The 11,997-nt window shown below is 50.4% G+C and overlaps 2 protein-coding genes across 5 annotated transcripts in view; both read right to left on the reverse strand.

Annotated features, from left to right (window-relative positions):
* Positions 1–235, reverse strand: part of SMIM1 (small integral membrane protein 1 (Vel blood group)) — a 6,096-nt gene extending 5,861 nt beyond the window's left edge. Inside the window, exon 1 of one of the 2 annotated variants that reach the window (XM_019541222.1) lies at positions 92–235. The gene's annotated coding sequence lies outside the window, so the exon portion shown is untranslated. Of the gene's footprint in view, positions 1–72 lie in introns of both variants that reach the window. The other variant, XM_019541221.1, reaches the window with a different exon arrangement.
* A 1,876-nt stretch (positions 236–2,111) lies between these two features.
* On the reverse strand, positions 2,112–11,304 carry CCDC27 (coiled-coil domain containing 27). Of its 3 annotated transcripts, none has more exons than XM_019541223.1 (12): positions 11,087–11,303; positions 10,588–10,717; positions 9,801–9,926; positions 9,113–9,228; positions 8,507–8,668; positions 6,487–6,708; positions 4,959–5,199; positions 4,291–4,421; positions 4,123–4,200; positions 3,357–3,569; positions 2,548–2,652; positions 2,112–2,406 (listed from the first exon to the last, which is right to left on the reverse strand). In XM_019541223.1, exons 1-12 carry the CDS (start codon positions 11,225–11,227, stop codon positions 2,269–2,271), a joined length of 1,803 nt encoding a protein of 600 aa, XP_019396768.1. In that variant the 5' UTR covers positions 11,228–11,303; the 3' UTR covers positions 2,112–2,268. The 3 variants fall into 3 exon arrangements, with proteins under 3 accessions (XP_019396768.1, XP_019396769.1, XP_019396770.1); XM_019541224.1 differs by having other exon boundaries at positions 10,588–10,888; positions 11,087–11,176; XM_019541225.1 differs by lacking the exon at positions 6,487–6,708 and having other exon boundaries at positions 11,087–11,304.
* Positions 11,305–11,997: the final 693 nt, after the last annotated feature.

Here is an 11,997-nt window from a genome sequence, read left to right on the forward strand (position 1 = left end):
AGGGGTTGTACATGGGGTGGAGGGAAATGATTTTTGGCTAAGATCACGCTTAAAGCTGCAGCCTGCTCTCACCTGAGGGTCTCAGTCCCACCTGGCTCCGCTTGCAGCTGTTCAGTAGAGGAAAATCTCTGTGCCAGTCCCTTTTTCTGGCTGGGGCGACTATCCTAAGGAGTCCCAGTGTTTTTCTGTGTGGGCTGTTGTGTAAAGCTAAGATTAGAGGAGGAGCTGGGGGTGGGGAGCTTGAAGGGAGGGAGGAGGGGTCCAGCTGAATTGCCAACTTCTGTGAGCTGACTGTGCAGAGCCCTGCCCTCCCCTGCGCTGGCTGGGGCAAACCTGCCCATTCCCACAGGCTGACATTTAACTCCACCCAGTCCAAAGACACGTGGTGCCTGCAAAGGAAAATATTCACAAGGCCTGGAGCTGAGGAGGGTGAGCAAGGGTTATACAGCTGCATGCACAGACCATTGGACCCAGCCTCTCCCATTTTCCAGTTCCACTCTCCACAGCCCAGTACCTCTGAGCGGGGCCGGGCAGCCAGCCGAGGAGATTCCTGGACCAGCCCTTTACTGCACCGACTCCTGCTCTTTTCCTCTGCTCCAGGGAGGCCAATGCAGTTACTCTGCCTTTCCTGCCCTGTGTGAGAAATCAGAATCCGTCCCATTGTGCCTCCGTGAAGCCAGCACTGTTTGAAGCATGATCTTTCATGTCTCGATGTTGCAGTAGGTCAGAGGAGTGGACAGGGCAGAGCAGGGAAGCGTTCTGCTCCTCTGGCTTGCCTGCTAATAGGGGCTCTTGTCTGCTGCTCCCAGCTTATGGCTCTTTGGGAAATCATCTGAAACATTATGCTAGTCTTGGCCTGGTTCTTGGCAGGCAAGCATCAGTCTCATTGCAGCCCCTTGCAGTTGGCAGTTTGATCGTCAGTCAACAACGAGGGCTCAGTGAACAGACTCCCTTCTTACTCCTTCCTGGCCAGAACTGCAACACTGTGAGGCTCTTAGGCACTTGCCTGTGCTAAGAGAGTATGCGATCAAGTGAATTTCCCAGGAGAGAGTAAAATAACTTGGCATAGACGTTCGAAGGGGTCATTCAAGAGCACACCCTGCCTGTTGTGTCCACTGCCCAGGAAATCAAGCAAGCCTGCTTTGCCAGCCCAGCCCCAACCGGGGCCTGTCACAAACACAACTGTTAGTATAATGGCTCACCTGCAACGATTAGTGCAGACAGTCAAGGCCAAGGTTATGGTTACACCTACTTGTGTCCACTGATATGGAGGCAGACTCTGAATTGGTCCCTAAAACCTGGCAGGCTTTCAGACTTCAGGTCACTGCTGTACTTGATATGTGCACATTGGTGAACTGAAAGCATTGGGTCTCATCCTCCCAGGTGTCTGGAGGACCCTCCCACAGCTTCATGTTATCACTGAGAGACCCACTTGCAACTTCTACCATTGAAGTCATCAGTCAAGCCCCCTTACATCCTTCCTCCCCCACCCTGGGGGGGATGCTTATTTTTAAAAGTGGCTCATTTTAGATCAAATCGATCAAGTCAATGAGGAGCAAGTTTGAGACAGGCTGAAAAGTTGTTGTTTTTGCAGGACTCCAAGCTCTGTGGTGGGCTGGAGGATGCTGAGCTGGACAACAGCCAGGCAACAACTGTATAAGAGCCTCCTGCAGAGGTTTATTATATAAAGTAGGTGAGGATTACAGATTACTGAACCCTGGATGATCTGGCCCAGTGATGTCTGGCAGGGGGTGAGAATCACACTATGGTGGGGTGTGTTCAGAGAAGACTTGGATTTGATTGTCAGATTCCAGCAGTCTGCAGGAGCTCCTTGGTGGGGTCAAGGAAGCACTGTGATCCCACAGCTGTGCCTGCATGTTGCAGGGGAGGGGAGGCTTGCCAGTGTTCCCCAAAAAAGGCACGAACCCCCTCACCATTCCTCTGCAAGGCTGAGATTCCAGAGGGAAAATCTGAGTGGGGGAATGAGTGGCAGCAAGTTAAGCCAATCATTCCCCAGTCCCCAATAACCCCAATCCCCAAGTCCAGCTCTGCATCAGCCATGGGATCCGGCAGCAGGGGATTAGGCTGTGAGTGACAAAACACACTTCATGTCCAGTTCAGACATTTAATGTATCAGTAAAAAAAGAAAAAAAAAATTAAAAACAGCCCCCACGCACCAAGAACAAGGCAGCAGGAAAGAGCCCGAGGTGGCAGCACCGCCTTGTCTGGATGTGGTGGCACGGACCACCTCTCAGGTGCTTATGGGGCCTATTTCACAGGGCTCTTTCTGTTAGACTTGGAATTGAGAATGGGTGACATCGCCAGGTCAGTGTTGTGCAGAGATGGGACCTTCAATCCTTTCTGCCTCAGTATGTGGTGGAACTCCAGCCGCTCCGTGATGATCCTCTGGGAATTGGGTGCATGTACACGGGAGCACCATGTTAGATGAAAGGATCATTCAGCTTCTCCTCCTCCTATCCCCCTCCATCCCATGCTCAGAAGAAGGGTCCCAGCAGAAGCCTTCCTTCTCTGCCCCAAGCTGCATACCTGTAGGACTTCTAGCACCTCGTCGTCCCCAATCTCAGCCTGAGGGGACTTGCTGCCAGCTGTGCTGTGTGTAGCCTGAATGATTTTGCTTCGAAACCTTTCAAACTTGGGATGAAAAACAAAACAGAATGAGTAGCTGCTTGAGTGGAGGTTGAAGAGCAAAGCTGAGGGCTCCTCAAATTCATGCTCAGTGACAACTCACTGGCTGGTAACAGCCTTTCAACTCTGCCGGAGGGAAGCTTTGTACAAGGACTGGAATTTCTGATCCCTCCACCTCCATTGCTGCACCCAGGACACCAGGGAAGGGAGGACCCTGTTTGTTCCTGTAAAATCTCTCCTCTGAGCAAAGAGGACAGATGCAAGGGGCTTCACAGGGAGCCAGACACAGCCCTGGACTGGCAACAGGTACTTCTGGGCTAGTACTGTATGGAGACCTGATGGCTAATTGGCTCTGGCCCATGGTGAGTCTGAGCAGAAACCACTGGACACATGTATGGACCCACTGGACTTCCTGAGAGCACTTGTTGAAGCAGTGCAATGCCCTATGTGACTTGGAGGCAGTGGGGGAGGACTCCTGCAGGCCCCAGAACTAAAATCAAGGGCCCTGTGAGTGCAGGGACCAGGCTGCCCTGAGAATGCAGTGCAGGGAATGGGCTGTGACCTGCCAGCTCCTCAGGGAAAGAAGGTTTACTCTGGTGCCAAAGGACAACAGGACCAAGGAGCAGCCTCAGGTGCCTGTTGTGGTGCCTGTGCCTGAGGAGGGCCCTGTCTAATCAGAGTGCCTCCTGCAGGGAGAAGACTCCCTTTACCCTGGCATGCATGCACTCCAGCGCCACCCGGGTCTGCTGCTCTGCACGCTGCAGGGCCTCCACATGGCTCTGCGCTTCTTGCCGCTTGCCCTGTTGCTGCTGTAAGTGACGCTGGCTCACAGCAAGCTCAGCCTGGAGCCGGCTGACTGTGCCCTGCAGCTCCTCCAGCAGCCTGGTGTTCTTGGCCAAACGGGATTCCTGCTCCTCCACGTCCTGAGGGGACACAATTCAGACCAACGCAGGGTGAGAATGGTGCAGCAGAGATCAAGTCTGCCCCAGAGAGCCTCTGTGCTGCTTGCCACACCTGTCTTGCCTTTTCCAGGGGGCTTGGGCGTGGAATAATGAGACTTGGTGGTGCCCAGGAATGTGACTGCCTTAGCCTGCTCTCCCCTCTCATTCCCTTTTATTTGCTATTCCAACTCAGAGCATTAACCAGGCTGGCATCCCTTACAAAACTAAGTTGACATGGGAATCAGTTCATAATGCCTTAGGAGGAGCCCCACCCCCCAAAATCTGAGGGTGTGAATGGGCTGAGTCCTGAGAGGGGGATGCAGTGCAAAAGACATGGGACACCAGTGCAGGAATCCAGACAGAGCACCAGCCCAGGGCAAAGGTCTGTAGAGTTAGCGTTTCAGCACTAAAGGACTGAAAGGGACACAAGGGGATCTTCAAATGGTACTCTTTGTTTGATTTGCACAGGGCCAGGCTGGAGATGAGCATAGCAGGGAATGTCAGGGTCACCTGCTATATCCAAAGTCAGGGTCACCTGTCGAAGTTTGTAGTTCTCTTGTTCTATTGTTCCCATCAGTTCCTCATGCTTTCGGTCCTCTCGCAAGCTAGAAAACTGAGAGAAAATGCTCCTGCTAGTATGTCAAGCCACAGAAAGCCCAATTTCCTGATTCCTTGGGAAACAAACTTTCCTGGGTGACAGTACCTTTGCAGACATGGCTTGGAGCTGGGCTCCTCGCTCTCTGAGTTCCTTCTGTAACATTGCCTTCTCGGACTCCACTTTGCACAGCTGGGATTGCTGGAAATCCAGCTGCCTTTGCAAGGAAGAGACAGCACCTATAATGTCAGAGTACAGTTTTGAGCCAGCCAAGCCCTCAGGCAGGTGAGAAGAGAGGCTGGTGAGGACAGAGAGGTTGATTCCATAAGCAAGAAGTTAGTTGCCTGGGGACATAATTTAAATTTAATTTAGCAGCAGGAGGGTTAATGCTTCACCTGAGCGTCACCAGTTATGCTCTGCATAGCAGAACTGCAATGCCTCTTCCTTAATACCAGCCCAGCTGACTCAAAAGGACTTGGCAATGGTCTGTTTTCAGCCTGGTGGCCCAGACTGATCCCATCACAAGATTGCAGATGAGGTGCTACTCCTGTTTTTGCATGAGCTGCTCTCAGTGAGCACCCAGTCTTTGGCAGAGGTTTTCAGGTAGCGTCTGCTGTGGCCTAGCAATGGGTATCTCCACCCAGCAAGCTACAGGAGAAAAGGATTTCAAGAGCTGCTGCTGTTATGAAGTGCCCTTTAAAGGTGTCTGGGAGATAGAAGCTGAAGACTTTCAGTGCAGATCTAACTTTGATATGGAAGGTCTCATGCTCTAGTACCTGTGGCCATGTCGTAGGCAGTTTTCACTTTCTCCAGCTCCTCACGGAGCTCCTGATTCACTCTCTGCAATTCTTGGAGCTTGGTCAGGGCTTCCTGCTCCTCTGCTGCAGCCTCATCCGCAGCCTCCACCTCTTCCTCCAGTTTCACCTCCTCTTCCAGAGCCTCATCCCCCTCCATCTCACCTGGAATCTCTTCCTCACTGGCTTCCTGTCTCAAACCATTTTGCTGTATTTCTGAATACTGCAAAGGCGAAAGGACAAATTAGGATTGGGAGCAGCTCCTTGGATTTGTGTGCCTAGACATTCTTCTCTCCCACTGCAGTGAGGGGTCAGTTAAGCTAGGATCCTGTACATCTATAGGAGGATCTAGGATTTCAAAAAACGGGGTGCAGATGGTGTGGTGTATCATCACATATAACACATAATTTTCTCCAGTTAAACAGGAATTAGAAACCATACTAACATGCTAGGGGCCTGGGGGTATATTATTTTGTTTAAAATCAAAGCAAAAACAAATATGACTTTATTGGAATGTGCTTTGATTTGCTATTATGTTACGAAAACACAACAGACTAGACAAAAAACAATAAAAAATGCAGTTTCATTAGTCCTGTAATCATTAGAATTAAATGGACATCTCTTTTTTTCAGATTCATAAAACAAAATCTGGCCTTCTTGAGCATCTTGGTAGTGCATCCAATGCTTCACTGAAAGTAATTCCTGTGCTTGAATGAACGTTCACCTTAGTGTTTTTAGCTAGAATTAAAAACAGTCTGCAGTGCTATTAAATAGGAGCTATGTTACCAGGTACAGCTAACAGACAGCAGAAATGCACAAGAAAGGATCGCTTGTTTAGTAGAACATCAAGACCATTAAGAAGAGGGTTGCTAACACCAGTGAAACAAAAGTTTTAGAAGGAATCAGGAAAATTATAATTAGCCATGAAGTCAATTGAGTCTCTCACTGCTGCCTGAATAGAAATGCTGCTGCCGCTGCTGCCGCTGCTGCCAGGCAGTTAGTTATAAACTTTGGATAAACCAGGAGTCAAAGCAGGGGGAGAAACTGCATCACTGCAGTCACCCTTGATCCATCCCTGCATTTACCATTGTCCAAATTCTGCATTTATGCAGTTTCCTTGTGTCTTCACAGCAATGTCGATAACTGGTGTTCCTAAAAATCACTTCCAAGACACCCACATGCTTTAAGAAGCAGAGCCAGAATGTTCTCATAGATCCACATCTTGTACATCTGGATTTACCTCCCTTTGTAGGGATGTAGCTGAGCAGAATTTGGCCAGGGGGTGTGAACTTGAGCTATTTTAATTGTAAGGTGGTATGTTTACCTCTTTTGATATAAAGTTTTCTGAACAAGCTTTCCCTGAAAATTAAATACTCGAAGGGGAACAGAGCAGGGAAGAGAGACATTTAGAGGTGGTAGTGCTGAAAAGATGCATGTAGCATACTGCTGTAACCAGGGCTCTTACGCCATTGAGGATCTATCTGGGCTACGTCAGACCCCCCCCTTTCACCTCCTTTTCCAGCTGCTCCAGTTCCTCATGGTCTTTCATCAGGGCCTGGGATAAGCTGGAGATCTTGGAGCCCAGCAACCTGTCAGAATGGTTCAGTTTGATTTGCAAGCATGCCACTTCTTCTCTCAGATTGCTTGGGGCAAAGCTGCCCTGTACTGTGCTACTCAACCTGAGCTTTTGCGACCTGATGCCCCTGAGTGCAGGTGGTGCAGCTGCATCTGTCTGCAAGGAAATAGACAGCGTCAGGAAAGACACCCAGGAAGCAAACCACAGGAATGAGAGTCAGCAGCATTCTCCTGGCTCTAGGCTGCCTCTGGCCTCCATGGCTGCAGTCAGCTTCCTCATGACAATTAAGGTTTCACAATCAAAGTGGGATTGTTGGGTGCACCATTTGCACATAGCTACCAGAATGCTCTTCCCTGTGACTGCTTTGCTTGGAGCACACCTTGAGATCTGCCCTCCAGCATTTAGCAGCAGCTCTCTCTTTCAGGGTCCCTTTTTTTTTTTTGGTGTCTTGTCGCAGGGCATCAAGGTGTGCCTGCACCTTTAAGGGTGGAAGCAGCCTAGCAAAAAAGCCCTGCAGACTAGGCAGCTCCACAGCTGCAGGTTGCCTGAGTAACAGGCTAATAAGTTAATTAGCTGGCACCTGCAGGCAGTCAGTTGCCCTGAAGGAGGCAGAGCCCTGGGTACATATAAGACCAGGGTTTGGGCTGGTAGGGTTCACTCTGGCAACTACCAGGATAAGTAGCTGCTGTGCAAGAGAGCTGCTTGATACATCTGGCTGCCTCCATGTGCAGTAAGTCTCCAGGAGCCCATAAGGTTCCCAGGGTTATGAGGTATACTGTACAAAGGGGAGAAGTTTGCTTTCTTTCAGGGGCAGCGTGTTGTCCCTTTTGGTTATGGTTATGTTATAGCCCAGGGGCTTATGTTTGTGTTCTTGTTTGTACCAGAGTTTTGGGATGAGGCTATAAGGCAGGGGTGGGCAAAATACACCCTGTGGAACACATCTGGCCTGCCAGGCTATTCTATTGGCCTGCGGGGCCCCTAAAAAATTTAGAAGATTAATATTTATCTGGCCCAGGCTTCCTGTCAAAGATGACAGGAGCCAGGGGCAGTAGGACACAGGGGAAACCACAGCAGGGCCTGCCTGTCCCGGCCCAGCCCTGCTCCCCATCTCCCAGCCAGAGGGCAAGGGGAGGGACTTCTGGTTGCAAAGGTCATGGGTTAGGGAGAGGGACTTCTGGTCCCAAAATGGCAACCAGGGGGCACCAGTCAAGGGGCAGGGCTACTCATGCGGCCTGCAATGACTTGTCAAAACTCAGTAAGCGGTCCTTTGCCCAAAATAATTGCCTGCCTCTGCTAGAAGGGGAGGAGAAGGCCTTTTTAGTGCCCAGAGGGGGGCACCTGATTTTGTAGAGCCCCAGCACCAGAGGGCACAGCTTCAGAGGACCAGAGAGCCTAGCACCAGAAGGGCGCAGCAGACAAGGGCCAGGGTTTGGTGACAAGAAGAGATTGATGAGGGCTAGTGCCTTGAAGCTGGGCCTGACACAGTGGGTCTAGGCTAAGAGGCCTAGCTGTATTAAAGGGGTGGAGGCCAAGTAGGCTGATGCCCCAACAGAGGGTATAACAACTGCGTAACACCTGTGAGGCATGGAGTGTGATAAAGGGGAGGTTGGAGCTGCACAATGGGCCCATAAAGCCTGAGGTGCCCCACGCAGCACAGTAGTAAAGAGAGACCTGGCAAAGGGCTCAAAAACCAGGGAGCCTCCTGGCTTACTTTACCGACAAGACATAGCAGGAAAGAGGGCTCCCTCAGTGCGAACCTTGCATGGTTGCAGAGCGACCAGGGGCTTCACAGCCCCCTGGGGGACCACACTCCATGACGTGCCTCTTGGAGGAAATGTTTCTGCTCAGCTGTCCCCCAACTCTTCCAGACCCACTGCTCAGCAGCTTCAGAACTAGAATGGCTGTGGTCACTGCCTGCTGCATGACGCAGGCATGGGAAGTACTCAGGAGTCACCTGTGCTCCCAGGATGCTGCTCTGCCTAAGCATATCCAGCTGCTTTGTTAGGCTCTCCACCTCCTCCCCGAGGTCGGAGATCACACTGTCCTTCCTGGCACATTCTGCCTCACATTTGGAAAGATGATTAACCTCTTCCTCCAGCATCAGCAAGCACTCTTCCTGGAAACAGCACAGACACTGCCATCAGACATTGTTGTGAGTGAGATGTCACAGCTGTGGTTGGATGCAAAAGAGATGGGCAAATCGTCTATGACCAGATGGCTTTCTGCATTTTATGGCCAGCCCTTATTAGGGAGTTTAGAGTGACTGTCAATCAGGGAATATGATCTGGTAGTCCTGAATCTTCTGTTTAGCTTTGGCAAGGGCTGGCTCTCTTTTTAACTCCAGCTAGCTTCCTCTCCTTTCTTCCCCCGTTTCCCCACACCGTGTTTCTAACATGGGGAAGTGATACCCACTTCACATTAAGCTCTGAAAAGAACCATTGAGATCCTCAAAAATCCATTTATCCCAAAAGTCTTATGCCCAGCAAATCTTTTTTTCTAGTTGGATGATTTTGCAATTAATCATGTGCTTGGTCTGCTTTTCTATCTGACATATTCTCACCTTCTCACGGATTACATCAATGTACCAGGGGACCTTACTGCTTGAGGGCTCTTCCAGCTGTATAACTGGAGGTACTGCTGAGAAATTCTTCCATTTAGGCTGTAGGACTGGGTCGGCTGTTGGGAGGGAAAAAATAAGCCAAAAGTGGAAAAAGCATTTATTTAAATATCATCCAAGGAGATGAAAACTTAGTACTGCTGACAACAAATCTCTGTAGCAATCTCAGCTGTTTGGGTTCCATCTACTCGCCAATGGGGGAAAAACCTCCTTTGAAAACACTTTCATCCAGTATGAAAGTATATCATACTGGATTTCAAAAAAAAAAAAAAAAAAAAAAAGAAGTTAATCAACTGTCCACACTCCAGGCTTCAGAGAGAGATGCGTCTTGTAGCAGGTAGAGAGAGAGAACAACTCGAAATTGGCAAAAACTTCTGACTCATGGGTGGATTTGTATGTGCCATAGGCCAGACTGGAACAGGGACTTTGAAGGGCAACATCTCTTCCATGCAGTATATAACGTGGAAACCATATCAGTAAACAGAGCAATCAAAAGCAAGTCACCAGTGCTTTTTGCAGTGGCACATTCTGGTGACTTGCAAATGACCCAGCTTTCAAAGGACTCTTGCCCTCCTGGGGAAAATGCATGTGTGCATGCACACACACACTTACTTTACAGTAATGCCCTTACTGTTGGCTGGCAGCTGCGTGTTCAGAAAAGCAGACTTCCATTCTTCAAAGCTGAGTTGGGGGGACAGACAACAGGAACTCGATGTGCTAGACCTATTAGAGATGTCGATCTCTGGTAAGTTGCTTTCTGTGTTTTAAAAATAACTGGTTATTGCTACATGATACGGGTAAAATGTTGATACTATTTTGTGGTTTAGTAGAATTGGAGAATGTGGATTTTGTATTTTATGATATTATCTGACTTGAATATTAATGACATGTAAGCTATGAATTTGGTATGTGATGCACCTTAATGGTAGCACAAATTTAGGATATAGGGAGGTGTGATGGGTGAGATGTGCATCCCCATATATAAGGAGAAGTCTGTTCTAAAACAGCTGAGGGTGAGCCTGCAGGTAACTGCTCTGGTCTGAATACTGGGACTGGCATTCAGTACATGGGGAACCCCCACCTCCTCTTAGTACAACTACCCTGAACTGCCACAGCATGTTCTTGTTTCCCACAAGCCTTGCTTGCTTTCCTAACTTCTTGGTAGCACTAGGGAAATGTGAGACAAACAGCCCTCTTAAAAGCAGGTGTTTGATTAGTACAGCTTCATGAAGTGCAAGCTGTATATTGAAGGAGTCGCCAGTACCGGGGCTACCTGACGGTTGCTGAATAAAGGGGTATAGTTGGGAGGATGTAAGCAAGGAGGACTGGGGAAAGAAGGGACGTCATAGGAGAAGGGACCTATTGTACCTGGGCAAAAGGAACATCTTCAATCAGCCCCTCTCCCTCATGAGCCTTACCAAGCTGGGACGTAGAAGTTGCTTTGTTACAAAGCCTGGGACATCCTGGGCGCAACAGAAAGGATCTTTGCAGCTCCTCCATCTGGGGCTTGTACTCTGATTCGAAGGAGCCAATGGCTCTGATATCAGCCTGGCAAACGGGAGGAAATGCAGGCACCTCATTTAGAAAGTGCTGTGTGATAGTAGATACCTGGAGTCAGATATGCGGGATAATGCTGTGAATCCACCAGGGCCAAGCAGAGGATGGGAAGTTCAGAGCAGCTTGTTCTCCTGGCTGCCCAAGAGCATCTTCCTTTGGAACCTACAAGGGACAGAAGCTGTGGTCTCAGGGCCCCCTTCCCAACCCCCATCTGCAAGGTGCTGGGTCCTTCCTACAGGGACTCAGCACCTCCCAATGCTGACCCTGAGGAATTGGCATTCCTGGGGCAGCTCCTGTTTGGGCCCTCCCCCAGAGTTGCCCTGTCTGGCACATGGTGTGCACCATTGCCCATCTAAGTACTTGGCTGTCATAGTAGCGCTGGATGGCCTGGGCTGATTTGCTGAGGGCAGATCGGCCTCTGGGAAGCTTCCACACGGGGCTCTGCTGCCGTCGGCTGCTCAGTTCCTGCAGCTCGCCAAGCCCCTTAGCCAGCAAGTTCATCTTGCCAGCAGACCCCGGATGCTGACGACTAGAGCAGGCGATGGACAGGGAGCCTGGGGAGCAGAAAAGCCGAGTTAGACTCTGCTGCTCCTCCCTGGTGCCGCTGCTTCCTGTCTCAGCCCTTGTCACCAGGAGTGTTGATGCTATTCTGTATTGAGGGAAGGATCTTGCAGTGGTGGCACAAGACAGGCCAGCAGCCTGGTGCTGTTGGGATAGGCACAGCAACCTTGGTCAGGGCAAGTGCTGCCATGGTGAGCAGCAGGCTCTGCAGAGGGCAGGCCCAGAGCAGCCATGGCCAAATGCCAGCACAGGCCTTGCACAGGCAGCATAGCTGAGGGATTGCCTTCCCTTGAGTATCTAGCCTAGGCAACAGCCTATGCATGAACACCCCACCAAGGTGTGAACTTTAATGGGGGCCACTGGTTTTACCCCCCCCACAACCTGCCCCCAAGGCCTGACCCTGAATGAGGTGGCCCCTGGGGCTGCAAGGGGACCACATACCAAGATTTGCCCAGCTCTTGGGCATGCGTAGCCCTCTGCCCTGCTCCCCTTGGACCCTGTTGACATAGGGGCTTGCCCATTCATTAATCTGCCTACCAATTTGGGGCCCTGACCCCAGGATTCTTATCAGCAGGGAAGTGAAAGCTGCAGTTTGAAACCCAGCGCCCATTTTTGGCACCAAGCTTCAAACTGCAGCTTTCACATTTACTTCCCTGGGACCTAGAGGTGAGCCCCTTCACCAACGGGGCTGGGGGTGGGGAGGGGGGGCA

Source organism: Crocodylus porosus, unplaced genomic scaffold (assembly GCF_001723895.1).
Source record: "Crocodylus porosus isolate Cpor-Errol unplaced genomic scaffold, CroPor_comp1, whole genome shotgun sequence".
NCBI classification, from domain to species: Eukaryota; Metazoa; Chordata; order Crocodylia; family Crocodylidae; genus Crocodylus; species Crocodylus porosus.

What these genes read in the sequence shown, in the direction of transcription:
- CCDC27 (XM_019541223.1), bottom strand. Translation starts at nt 11,227, where the DNA reads ATGAACTTGCTGGCTAAGGGGCTTGGCGAGCTGCAGGAACTGAGCAGC. An exon ending in TTGATGTAATCCGTGAGAAG is followed by an intron (nt 8,669 to 9,112) that starts GTGAGAATATGT and finishes TGCTGTTTCCAG; the next exon opens with GAAGAGTGCTTGCTGATGCT. An exon ending in TGGAGTGCATGCATGCCAGG is followed by an intron (nt 2,653 to 3,356) that starts GTAAAGGGAGTC and finishes TTTCATCCCAAG; the next exon opens with TTTGAAAGGTTTCGAAGCAA.